Source organism: Rhinichthys klamathensis, unplaced genomic scaffold, assembly GCF_029890125.1.
Source record: "Rhinichthys klamathensis goyatoka isolate OS25496 unplaced genomic scaffold, OSU_Roscu_1.1 h1tg000023l_1, whole genome shotgun sequence".
Taxonomy (NCBI): Eukaryota; Metazoa; Chordata; class Actinopteri; order Cypriniformes; family Leuciscidae; genus Rhinichthys; species Rhinichthys klamathensis.
The window spans coordinates 305291-316693 of record NW_026606574.1 but is presented as its reverse complement, the minus strand read 5'-3'; the positions used below and the strand labels follow the sequence as shown (position 1 = coordinate 316693).

The following is an 11403-nucleotide window of genomic DNA, read 5'->3' as shown; positions in this document are numbered from 1 at the left end:
ATCATATTAAAAATAACATTTAAATATATATTTATATAATATTTGAGTTTTAAAGTGCAAGATTAAATCCATGTTCATTCACGGCACAATGTTTCTCCTGGTTCCCACGTCAGCGCTGTTTGATCTAATAGAGATCTACGGTTAATAACGGAGAAATTTGAATGCTTCTCACTAGATCTCGCAGCGATGTTATTACTTCAGTGGCGAATTCAAATGTTTTCTTCACTGGATCTCTTCGCTTGATCTCGCGCTGCACAGATGTTGCTGGTCCGAACTGATAATGGTCCGTTAAGCACAATATAATGAGAAGCGCAGTTGCGTTCTGCTTTCATTACGTTTGCCATTTGATGTTGCGCAACGTTGTGGTGACCGCGCCAGCGCGGATTTTGTCTGCAGGAAAAATGGTCCTAGCAATCGTTCGGTATATGCGTACCGAACCGGAAGCCTCGTACCGAAACGGTTCAATAATTACGAATACATGTACCGTTACACCCCAATTTACATATATCCGAGTCCTGATCAGGAGGTAACGTCCGATTCCGATCGAGTCTGAAACCACGTGATCGGGCCCGATTTCCGATCGCGTGATCGGATCGGGACATCCCTACTTAAAACCCCTCGTCAAAGATCACCAGTGACCCCAGATTATCGCTGTTCTACTTTCATTCAATAGTATCATTACTCATTTAAACATCACACATGTTACTTGATCTGGACAAACTCAGCATCATTAGAAAGATTTAAGACTCCAGCTTTGATATTTGATCACTGTTTATGATTAAACTAGTTTGCAGTGACTTTAATTTCTTAATTTATGCCAGGAGTGCAAAATAATAATTCTGTAACGTTCGTTATTTTGAATAGAAATCATCACTCATAAAGCATTCATTCACATCTTCTCCGGTTTATTTGTGTTCACATACATGCAATATACAGCATCCGCCAGGGCTTTTAGTCCAATGGTGCGCATATTTGGAGAAATAATAATTAATTAACACATGTTTGTAAAATATTTCGTCGATGCAGAATAACATTTCTAATCAGTTTTTCACTGAAATATGCGATTGAAGAGTTCAAACAGCGAACACAGCGAGGTCTGTGTCTCTTCTTCCTGATTTGCGTCAGTATAGAGAGCCTAAGTCCCTCCCCTTCCGGTCGACCGCCATGGGACCTTATTTCAGAAAAATATTGTATGGTAGTCAATGGCGAGAGACAACAAATATTTTGATCTCGTTTGACTTGTGCCCTGAATTACACATATGATGTTTGTCAATTTAAAAGATACATTTTAAAGTCAAGAAAGTCGCAGTTTGATGTAAAACTGTTGAGGTATAAGACTGTGAAAATACGTAATTACAAAGACTACAAACCCAAAAGGCGCACATTTTCTCTCAATGAATGAAGCTAACTTTACTGAAGCTAACGTCTGTCATTTTTTCTATAGTCTTACGTTATAATCGTAACGTTACGCCGTCATGCCTGAGTGTTTTGTACCAGACTGCACACACACGAGCAACGGATCTCGCTCGTTGTTTCGCTTCCCGGGAGATGTAGTTCATTGAGCGATTTTCACATAAAACTAAATGTTACTCTTCTGTTTTATGACAAACTGCGACTTTCTTGACTTTCATAATTATCTTTTAAATTGACAAACATCATATGTGTAATTCAGGGCACAGTTCAGACGGAATAAAAAGATAAGTTGTCTCGCCATTGACTACCATACATATTTTTTCCGAAACAAGGTCCCATGAGTCGGAAGCGGAGGGGCGGGACTTAGGCTCTCTATATGATATCAGCGCGCTCTCATTCGCTGTACAGGTGATCCTACGTGATCATAAACCAGGGCTGCGTTCAGCGCCGATAAAACGATGCAGAACGTTTATTAAACAGAAACGGTGATGCGTTGAACGCACTGTTGTGATGACGCAAGAGTTGCAACTACGGCAACTTAGAAGGCTTTTTGTGTTCTTTGTGAATAATTTTCAGAGCCTGATGAAGTCGGTATAAATATGTTTAATACTACAAAATATGCCCGATGTTACAGTTACTGCACTTGCCGCCCAGAACACAAGAGAACATCCCAATCGAGTTAAGGGATTTGTGGAAACTGAAATGGAAGCACATCTTACCTAATAAAGACTAAAACACATCTAGTTAGCCTCACATACTGACTTTATTTGTTGTTCATACTGTTTTATTAATACCCCGTATTTTCTTTCTCATTTTTAGGAAAAGCACTTTACATGCATTGTTTATTTCTATACCAAATGTCACACACTTGCAATTAAGCTAAAAATATAAACAACTACATCATTATGTTGATATCCTATATTTTTACAATAAGACTTACACAAACATGTCTTCTAATATCCTCAGTTGTTGCTTATCGAACACATTTGTAAATTACATCCATTGTGCGAGTTCTCTTTAATACCGTGTGCTTTATATACATGTTGCTGCTGATTGGACTGCAGTTCTGACACACCCACCAAACAAGAGAAAACGCATCTCAAACCCCGTTGCACACCGGTGCACGCCGTTTCCAGGAAACATGACGTTCAACCCGGAAACCGTAGCAAAACGTTGCGCACCGTTGTGATCTTGAACGTGCCCCAGCCCTTCTGACGCAGGTCCTTGTTTACTTCGTCATTCCAACCTCCGTCGTAACAAAGCTATAATAACGTCTCTTCACCCTAATCAAGAAACTAATAAATGCACGTTTTTAATATATATGGTTTGTTTGTGATTTCGTGTGATTTCGACGTATTTACATTTACATTTAGTCATTTAGCAGACGCTTTTATCCAAAGCGACTTACATCTGAGGACTAACCAAACGAGTCATCGTGAAGAGACAATAACAACTCAAGAAGTGCTCAAAATACAAAGTTCAAACATTGCTCAGAGTAGCATAAACCAGACAAGTGAGGATTTAAGTTTTTTTTTTTTTTTTTATGTTAAGTGCTCACGGAAGAGATGAGTTTTCGGTTGTCTTTTAAATGCTGTCAGGGATTTTGCATTCCGGATGAGTGTGGGCAGATCGTTCCACCAGCATGGAACCGTCAATGAGAATGTTCTGGAGAGTGATTTTGTGGCTCTTTGTGAAGGTACCATGAGCCGTCGCTCATTGATTGATCGTAAGCTTCTGGTAGGGATGTAGACTCGTAGGAGCGAGTGAAAGTAGGAGGGAGCTGAGCCTGTGGTCAATCTGTAAGCAAGTGTCAATGCCTTGAACTTGATGCGAGCAGCAAGTGGTAGCCAGTGCAGAGAGATGAACAGAGGAGTGACGTGGGCCCTTTTGGGCTCGTTGAAAATAAGACGAGCAGCAGCATTCTGGATCATTTGTAGAGGTTTAGTTGCACAAGATGGAAGTCCAGCCAGAAGAGCATTGCAGTAATCAAGCCTAGAGATAACCAGGGCCTGGACAAGAAGTTGTGTTGCATGCTCAGTTAGGAAAGGCCTGATCTTCCTGATGTTGTGCATTGCAAACCTGCATGATCGAGCTGTCTTTGTAATGTGGTCTGTGAAGGTCAGCTGGTCATCAAAGATAACACCAAGATTTCTGGCCGACTTTGATGGGGTGATTGAGGAAGAATCTAGCTGGATAGTGAAGTCGTGCTGTGGAGACAGATTAGCAGGGAGGACGAGAAGCTCAGTTTTTGTCAGGTTGAGCTGCAGGTGATGTTCCTTCATCCATGCTGAGATGTCCGCCAGACAGCTTGAGATCTGTGCAGCTACTGTGGGATCATCTGGTTGAAATGAGAGGTAGAGCTGAGTGTCATCAGCATAGCAATGGTAAGAGAAACCATGTGCCTGTATGATGGTCCCAGTGATGTGGTGTAAATGGAGAAGCGGAGTGGTCCAAGAACTGAGCCCTGAGGAACCCCTGTGGTCAGTTGATGTGCTTTGGATACCTCGCCTCTCAATGCGACCCTGAAGGACCTACCTGTGAGATAGGACTCAAACCAGTGGAGGGCAGTTCCAGTGATGCCCAGTGATGAGAGAGTGGACATAAGGATCTGATGATTCACAGTGTCGAAGGCAGCAGACAGGTCCAGGAGAATGAGAACTGATGATTTGGAAGCAGCTTTTGCGATCCGCAGGGCTTCTGTGACCGATAGTAATGTGGTCTCGGTTGAATGCCCTTTCTTGAAGCCAGATTGGTTGACATCCAGCTGGTTGTTCAGAGACAGGAAAGATGATACTTGGTTGAAAGCAACTCGTTCAAGTGTTTTCGCAATGAATGGTAGGATTTACATAATGCATAAGGTATCAGGTAGGCTTCCAGTGTGCATGCTAGGTAAGGATAGCTTCATATAAAATGTTAAATAAAACATATTTCAAAATCTTTTTTTGACTTGAAACCATTTTAAAACGCAACCGGAATATGATACAAATACTCGATGGTGTTTTAAAGTGAGCTTTAACCCTAAAACAGGCAACGTGTCTTACGAGATACATCGTTTTTATTGTCTTTTTTTGGGGCATAAGAACAATTTTTTCATCAAATTCTTTTATCACTTATGACAGCCTGATCTGTTTTGAGTATGCTGGTCACATGATTTGCTTCAATTTTTTTGTGATCAATTAGTCAGCCTAACCTAAATCCAACATGGCTGCCAGTGGTGAAGAAGATTCAGATTTTGAGATAAGTAAATATATATTAAACTTACTTTTCTTCTGAAAAAAAGAGAATACTGCTAACATTAATTGTGAACATTGTCTTAAGGTACTGAAGGAGAAAATTAAGTAATCTGTTGTTCATGTTGTTATTTAGCACGTTTTGAAATGTCTCCTGAGACTGCACTATTCAAACTTAAATGATTGTTATTCAAGAATGCTTTGGAATATAGACCTAATTTTGTTTTAAAGAAAACAGTCAGCAGATTATTGCTGAAGTGAAAGCACTTCAAAAAATGAAAGTATGAAAAAGTTAAGGAAGTTTAAAACTTACATTAAATCAAATATACTGTACTTAATATTTATTCTTTTTTATAAAATATGTATTTTACAAAATATTTTTTACTATAAAATTACTATAAAATCAAAGCCATATATCTAACCAAGTTGTGTTCCAAATTTGAAGTTCCCATGAGATTTTGTTTAGGCATAATACCAAAAATAGCCACCGGTTGACTTACATTCCATTGAATTTAATTGTATGCATTCTACCATAACAAATTAATAAATTTCTGTCCAAATATCACTTCTGTCACAAAATATGGAACCTTGAGACTCAGACCTTTCTGACAATATGTGTTTTGTCAAGATTAGAAAAGGTTTTGATCATAAATTATAAAACATGACAATGCCCAAAAGGGGAGGAGCCCATTAAAATAATTTAGAGTACCGTTTCTATGGTAACAACGTCCAATTTCAAAAAGGGTTTCACATGCTGAATCTTGAGTTCGTAAGCTTTTGAATGATATATAATTTGTCAACATTAGATCAGGTGAAGTATGGGATATAATTGTTTTAAACATACAGTGGCAGTAACAGTTAACACATTAATGACTTGTTCCCTTTTATACCCTAATCAGGCAACGTATCTCAGGAGACACAACTCATAAAATCCAAAATATATAAAACAATTTAAAAATTCTTTTGGATATGTTTTATTTAAGTCCAGATGATATAAAAAATTAAATGAAATTATTTTTTGCTTAGCATTTTCCACTCTTGCCTGTTTAAGGGTTAAGTAAAAGGGAAAAATAATCAATTAAATTGTGTCATGTAGCTTGATGCTACTTGTTGTGCTAATGCACCTGCTGCAGGAGCTTTCTATTCCATAACATATTTTTATTAAAGAATTTAAATATTCAAGTTTCAAGGATAGGTTTTTTTTTTTTAAATTAATCATTTAATAAATATTTATTATATTAATAATTATTAATATTTGTTGTCTTTGTTTTTATGTTTGAGCTTATATATCTCAATATTAATAACAGTCTGATTAATTTTGAGTCTTGAACTGGAAACTCTCAAGGGTTGGCTTTCTAAATATATGTGTGTTATGCGTCTATTCAGAATGACTTATAAGCAGAAACCTTTTTATTTTAGGTATGTCATGAATGCATCACTTGTCAAAATTGGAGGTTACTTGTAAGGGGTTAAAACTTGTTCTGAAAATTATCTGACGTCATGCATTCATTTAAAATAAGAAATATGTATTCCAGAAATGTATCAGGTGATGATCAACAACAAGGAAATTCTGTTTTGAAATATTTTCCTTCCAGAAACAAGCATGAAGCATGAAAGAATCTAAAAAAAAAAGAAAAAAAAGAAGAGGCTGGACCAGTAAGAGAGTATAAATGATGGTTTGGTTTGCTGTCTTCGTCAAGGAACATCCACTCAGGCTTAACTACAGGTAACGACATCAATTAACAATATTGTACATCATGAATACATACTCTTAAATATTTTCATTAATATATTTGTCTATTCTTTTTTTGTGGATACGGTAAAAATTGTGTTGTTTGTTTTTAAATCATAATTTATTATGTCTTAAACTATTGTCATCTGCATATTGCTAAAACATTCTTAAAGAATTAACAGTTTAATAACTTAACACTTGTTTTTGGTTTGATCTAGATTCCCAGAGAGCAGTGAACAACTAAGCATTCCAAAATGCTGCATTATTTTGTGGTACTCTCTTGCCTTTATGCCATGAGCATGACCATGCGTGAGTATCCCTAACTCAACTCAAGTTTTTTTAAAGTCAGAATTTCAATAAATAAATCAGTGTTGACTAATTGAATATGCATCAAGTGTTAGGCATTAGAGGACATTTTAAAAATAGAATAGCAATAAATTGCCAGGTTTTGACCTGTGTATAACTAAAAAAGCCAAAATAAAGGTCCAATAAAAAAAGGGGTTTAGTCATAATTGAAAAAACACATTTTTATTTTAGAGACCAATAGCTGTTAATTACCTTTCCAGCTTTACCTGATAATTACTCGTACTCCCCTGCTGTCGGGGATGGCAGTGGAACTGAATTTTCCACTGCACAAGAGGGTCGCATCACTGGAATCAGAGTTTATGAATATCCCTACTATGGATACTACTACAACAACTACATCAATGGGTAACTTTCCCCAAGCACTGCTAGATATTTACACATTTAGGCAACATTTGATCAATTCCCAAAGAACCTGATCTGTCATAATTTTTGGACTGGTTGCCTACACACACAGTAAATCCATTTTGCAACAAATGAAAGACCTCATGGCATTTTCAACATTCTGTCATTTACCAGTATTTATTCTGTATTGTTTTTATGTTAGTTATATGGTATTTTGCTGTGAATTATTTTAACAATAATGGCAAATTCCCTATCTGTTTAGGCTCCAGTTGCAATATGACGGTAACTGGACGGAACTGGTTGGCATGAACGCTTATGGCAATGAAAGGTCGATGACACTCTTCGACAACGAATATTTCGTTCAGGTCTCTGGAAAGTATTACTCTGGTTACATATCTGAGCTTATGTTTGTCACTAATGAGGGCCGCTCTTTCAAAGTGGGGCAGCCTACTGGACTTTCATTTAACTTCTACCCGACCCGTGATGGAAGTGCACTACGCTTCCTCAGCGGTCGACAGAATGGATTTGCCCTTACCTCCATTGGGGCTCACTGGGCTGTGTTAAATTTATCATAAAGAAATATGTGTTTATGTGAGGAAAATGCAAGTTAATAAGTAGCCTACTATTTTTTTCTTTGCTCTTAAAAATTGTGATAATAATCCTCTTGTCATCATTATTTGAATGATTTCTGATTATGCTTGATTTTACTATTGAAGTTGATTTTTATTGAAACTTATTAAAACAAATGATATACTTTTTTCATTGAATGCTCACAATAAAACTGACTTTAAAACATTTACCACGCCTTCATTTATTTTTGTGCTACTTTCAAATGCCTTTAAAGTATAGATTGTATTGTTTACCTATAAAAATTTAAAAATTTATATACAAATATGACATTACATTTTTAATATGATAATCTAAACTAGGTATGCAATAAACAAATCATTTCAATATTTATTGTGTGAAAACCACACCAGTTGTTCCATCCTTTTCTCCACACAAGATTTTTGGTTGTGGTGGCAATTTTAATGTTATTCATTGATCTTTAGTTAAATATAGATGATTCAAAGAATGTCACATGTGTGTCTCTCACTTGTAGTGAGAGAAGATTCTGTTTATGTACCTGGGGAGGCAGAAGAGGGAGACACTCCAGAGAACAGACGAACAAGGACCTCTGACCTAGATGTCAGAAGGCCATTTGGTGCAGGGGAGCTTAGTGGGCCAACTAGTGACGTCTATGGAAAACTACTGGGAGGAAGGCTCTGGGGGGAAGAAGGCCTTGGAACTAAGATAAAAGCTAGTTCAGTCTGTCTGGGGGTGTGTCACTCTTCTGCACAGGGTAACAACTGTGTATTAGACTGCTCCTATTCTTGCAAGAATAAATACTTCTATTTTATATAATTTGACTCTGAGTGTCTCTTACGCAGTGATGTTTGTTTGAGATGAATTTTTGCCACAACAGATTGGTGTCAGAATAGTGGGATTCCTTGGAAGTGCCTTCTGGACCTGAGAGCGGACGGTGTTTGGCCACCTGGACTGAGCAGTTCCAGCTCTACCTCGTAAATTTCAGAGAGAGGGGCCGACCGCTATCAGGGCCAGGAGAAACTCCACTGGAATCAATTGAAAGAACCCGGTGGCAACAGAAGCATCTCTGGTAAGAGACAGTTCAATTAATTTTCTTTTGGGTAAGTTAATTAAATTCAGTTTAATTGGGGAGAAGAGTGAAATTGAACCTTATTGGCTGAAGGCTGTTTCTGTGGTACGTAATCTGAGATTAATTGAGATCTATATAGATCAAGAAATTTCAAACAGATACGAGGGAAAAAATCTGAGATTAATTGAGGTCTGTAACAGAACAAGAAATTTCAAGCAGATAAATAATCTGGGATTAAGTGAGAACTGTAACAGATCAAGAGATTTCAAACAGATAGGTACCCTGAAAATTAGTTGTTCCACGACGGAGCAAATTGCTTTTAGGTACTGAGGCTAATTAGGGGGAACCAGAACAGCTTTTGGTAAACCTTAATTAGGAGGGCACTAATAATGCAACCCGACCGATTTGGGTTAAAAGAAAGAATCGGGTCTGTTGGGGACGCCTAAACAGATTAGAGAAAACGCGCGTTGAAGAGAAATCCACAGGGAACAGAAAACAGCCAGTATGGGAAAATCTCAGAGTAAGCATGCCAAATTTGATACACCGGTTTTCTGTAGAACTAGGAAAGTATGGGGGGAAATGTATGTTTTAGATATTGAAAAAACTGAGAAAATACCATGATTTCCCCAGGGAGGGAACACTGAGCACAAATAGACTAAGAGTGTGCGAGAATCAGTGGAACAGGGCAGCGGGACAAAAGGTTGTTGTGGCTGCGTTCAACATGTGTGTAATAAATAGTGAGACAGAAGTTGGCTTGAAGATAAAATGTCGAACTGCCAGGAGAAATAATGTTTTTTTACTTCTTCATCCAGTAAATGGATGCATGACATTAGATGTCTATAGAACTTAAATTTATATGACAAGGATTGAAGTAGCAAGAAGCAATAAGGCTGTCTGTGTGAAATAGAGGGAACTGTAAGTGAGACTTGGTGGAAGAGGGAAGTGAAAAAACAAAAAGGTGGTGTGTGAGACATGTGTGTGTGGGGATTGTGCAAACAATCATGTACTGGTTAGATAATGAAGGAACTGGCATGTTTGAGAAAAGAAAAGAGAGGATAATGAAGGAACTGGCATGTAGGGAAAAGAAAGGAGAAATATAGTAGAAAACTATATGTGATGAAAATAGACATGGTCTGACAGAATTTATGGAAGTCAAATTAACTGTTTAAATGATATGAAAAGTTTTAGAATAAAATAAGGCATTGTATGATTGACAGGGATTAACATGATATGAAGAATGTTTTAAGCAGAATGGGAAACAATTCTAGATTTTGATAAAATAATGATTGAAAAGATGATATATCTGCTTTATTTTATTAATGTTAATAAAATAAGGGTAGTGAAGCAAGTAGCTATAATGGTTGTCTGTGTAATTTACGGACTGAGTAATATAATCTGTTTTGGAGAAACAGTAGAGATAAGACTGAGACAATAATGATAATATTAAGTTGAATCTGCAGACTAACCATGTGATGGAAGAAAAAAGGCTTCAAACCAGTTGTAATGAAAATAATGATGTACAAATTGTTACACTTTATGAAGAGTAACGGAACAGTCTGGGAAAATAAATAAATAAATAAATAGTGAGACAGAAGAGAGCAAATGCTGTAAACAGCTCTGCTCTGAAGATCTCACTTTGAAGAGATTTGCAGATGATGTTTTGTAAAAGATAAGCTGGGATAACAGCAACAGTACTTGTAATTAGTGTTGTTGATGATAATACCAAATTAGTAAGGTAAAGACAGAAAACAAATTTGAAAATTTTGAGCATTTTCTGTGCTGCTCATGAAATTATGTTCTGCCAATAATAATGATGAAGAGTATGATTTGGCTATTGTGATTGAATCCGCCATTGGTGGATGGTCAAAGGAATACAGAGAACTGCTTATCAGTGGGTCTGTTTACATTCCTGAATGGGACACACACTGCTTCAAGGGTGTGCAGTTAGTTGGAGCCGTTTGCAAGCTCACAGTGATCAAACTATAGTCAAGGACAGGTGTCTGATGCTGAAGTTGAGGCTGAAACAAATTCACTAGATGACAGAGAGTGTTTTAATGGTGGTCATCAGGACCATTTAATAGGTAACTGTAAATGACCACCGAGAAGGTGTTTAAAAATGTGATAAAATGACAACACATTTCTGGTAATAATATTGGTTTGAAAATAGATCAGTGTTTAAATGACGACAGTGACAATTTTTGGTCTGAGAAATAAGAGATAAAAAACAAGGTCAAAAGATTGAAGTCTTAAAGTGAATCCTTTTGTGACTCCAACAAATGTGAGTTGCAAAATATGCAAAGGTAATATAGAGAGACAGATCTCAAAGATGATTTATAATAACTGCAAAAGATGCAGAGTAGCCTTGTCAAAGTTAGTGTGAATCCTGATTGGAGACTGATAAACTCCTAGAAGAGAAAACTTTGAAGTCAGAGATTAAACTATGGTAATTGAGATTGAGAAATGTGAAACGTTATTGAGAACTAGAATAATTACCATTATGTAAGAACAAATAAGCAGAAGCAGTAGGCTACTGAATTAACAGTTGCTAAATGTAAAATGTGTTGAAAGGCATCTGATTAAACAAACAGCTTGAAAAGTTGACCATGAAAGAACTAGAAGCTGATGTTTTGCTTTCAAAAGATAAGTTTGTTATTGGCTGTAAT

At 36.9% G+C, this 11403-nt stretch overlaps 1 protein-coding gene across 1 annotated transcript; it reads left to right on the top strand.

The window, feature by feature from the left end:
• The first annotated feature begins 6292 nt into the window (after positions 1–6292).
• Positions 6293–7882, top strand: LOC130077450 (zymogen granule membrane protein 16-like). The gene is made up of 4 exons (XM_056242688.1): positions 6293–6369; positions 6594–6684; positions 6942–7086; positions 7346–7882. The coding sequence occupies exons 2-4, from the start codon at positions 6630–6632 to the stop codon at positions 7656–7658; spliced, it is 513 nt and encodes a 170-aa protein (XP_056098663.1). The 5' UTR covers positions 6293–6369; positions 6594–6629; the 3' UTR covers positions 7659–7882.
• The last annotated feature ends 3521 nt before the right edge of the window (positions 7883–11403 follow it).

Bases quoted from the DNA above. Each gene is read 5' to 3' on its own strand.
- LOC130077450 (XM_056242688.1), top strand. From the start codon at position 6,630: ATGCTGCATTATTTTGTGGTACTCTCTTGCCTTTATGCCATGAGCATG. The intron at 6,685-6,941 runs GTGAGTATCCCT...TTACCTTTCCAG, and splicing joins TGCCATGAGCATGACCATGC to CTTTACCTGATAATTACTCG. The intron at 7,087-7,345 runs GTAACTTTCCCC...CTATCTGTTTAG, and splicing joins TACAACAACTACATCAATGG to GCTCCAGTTGCAATATGACG.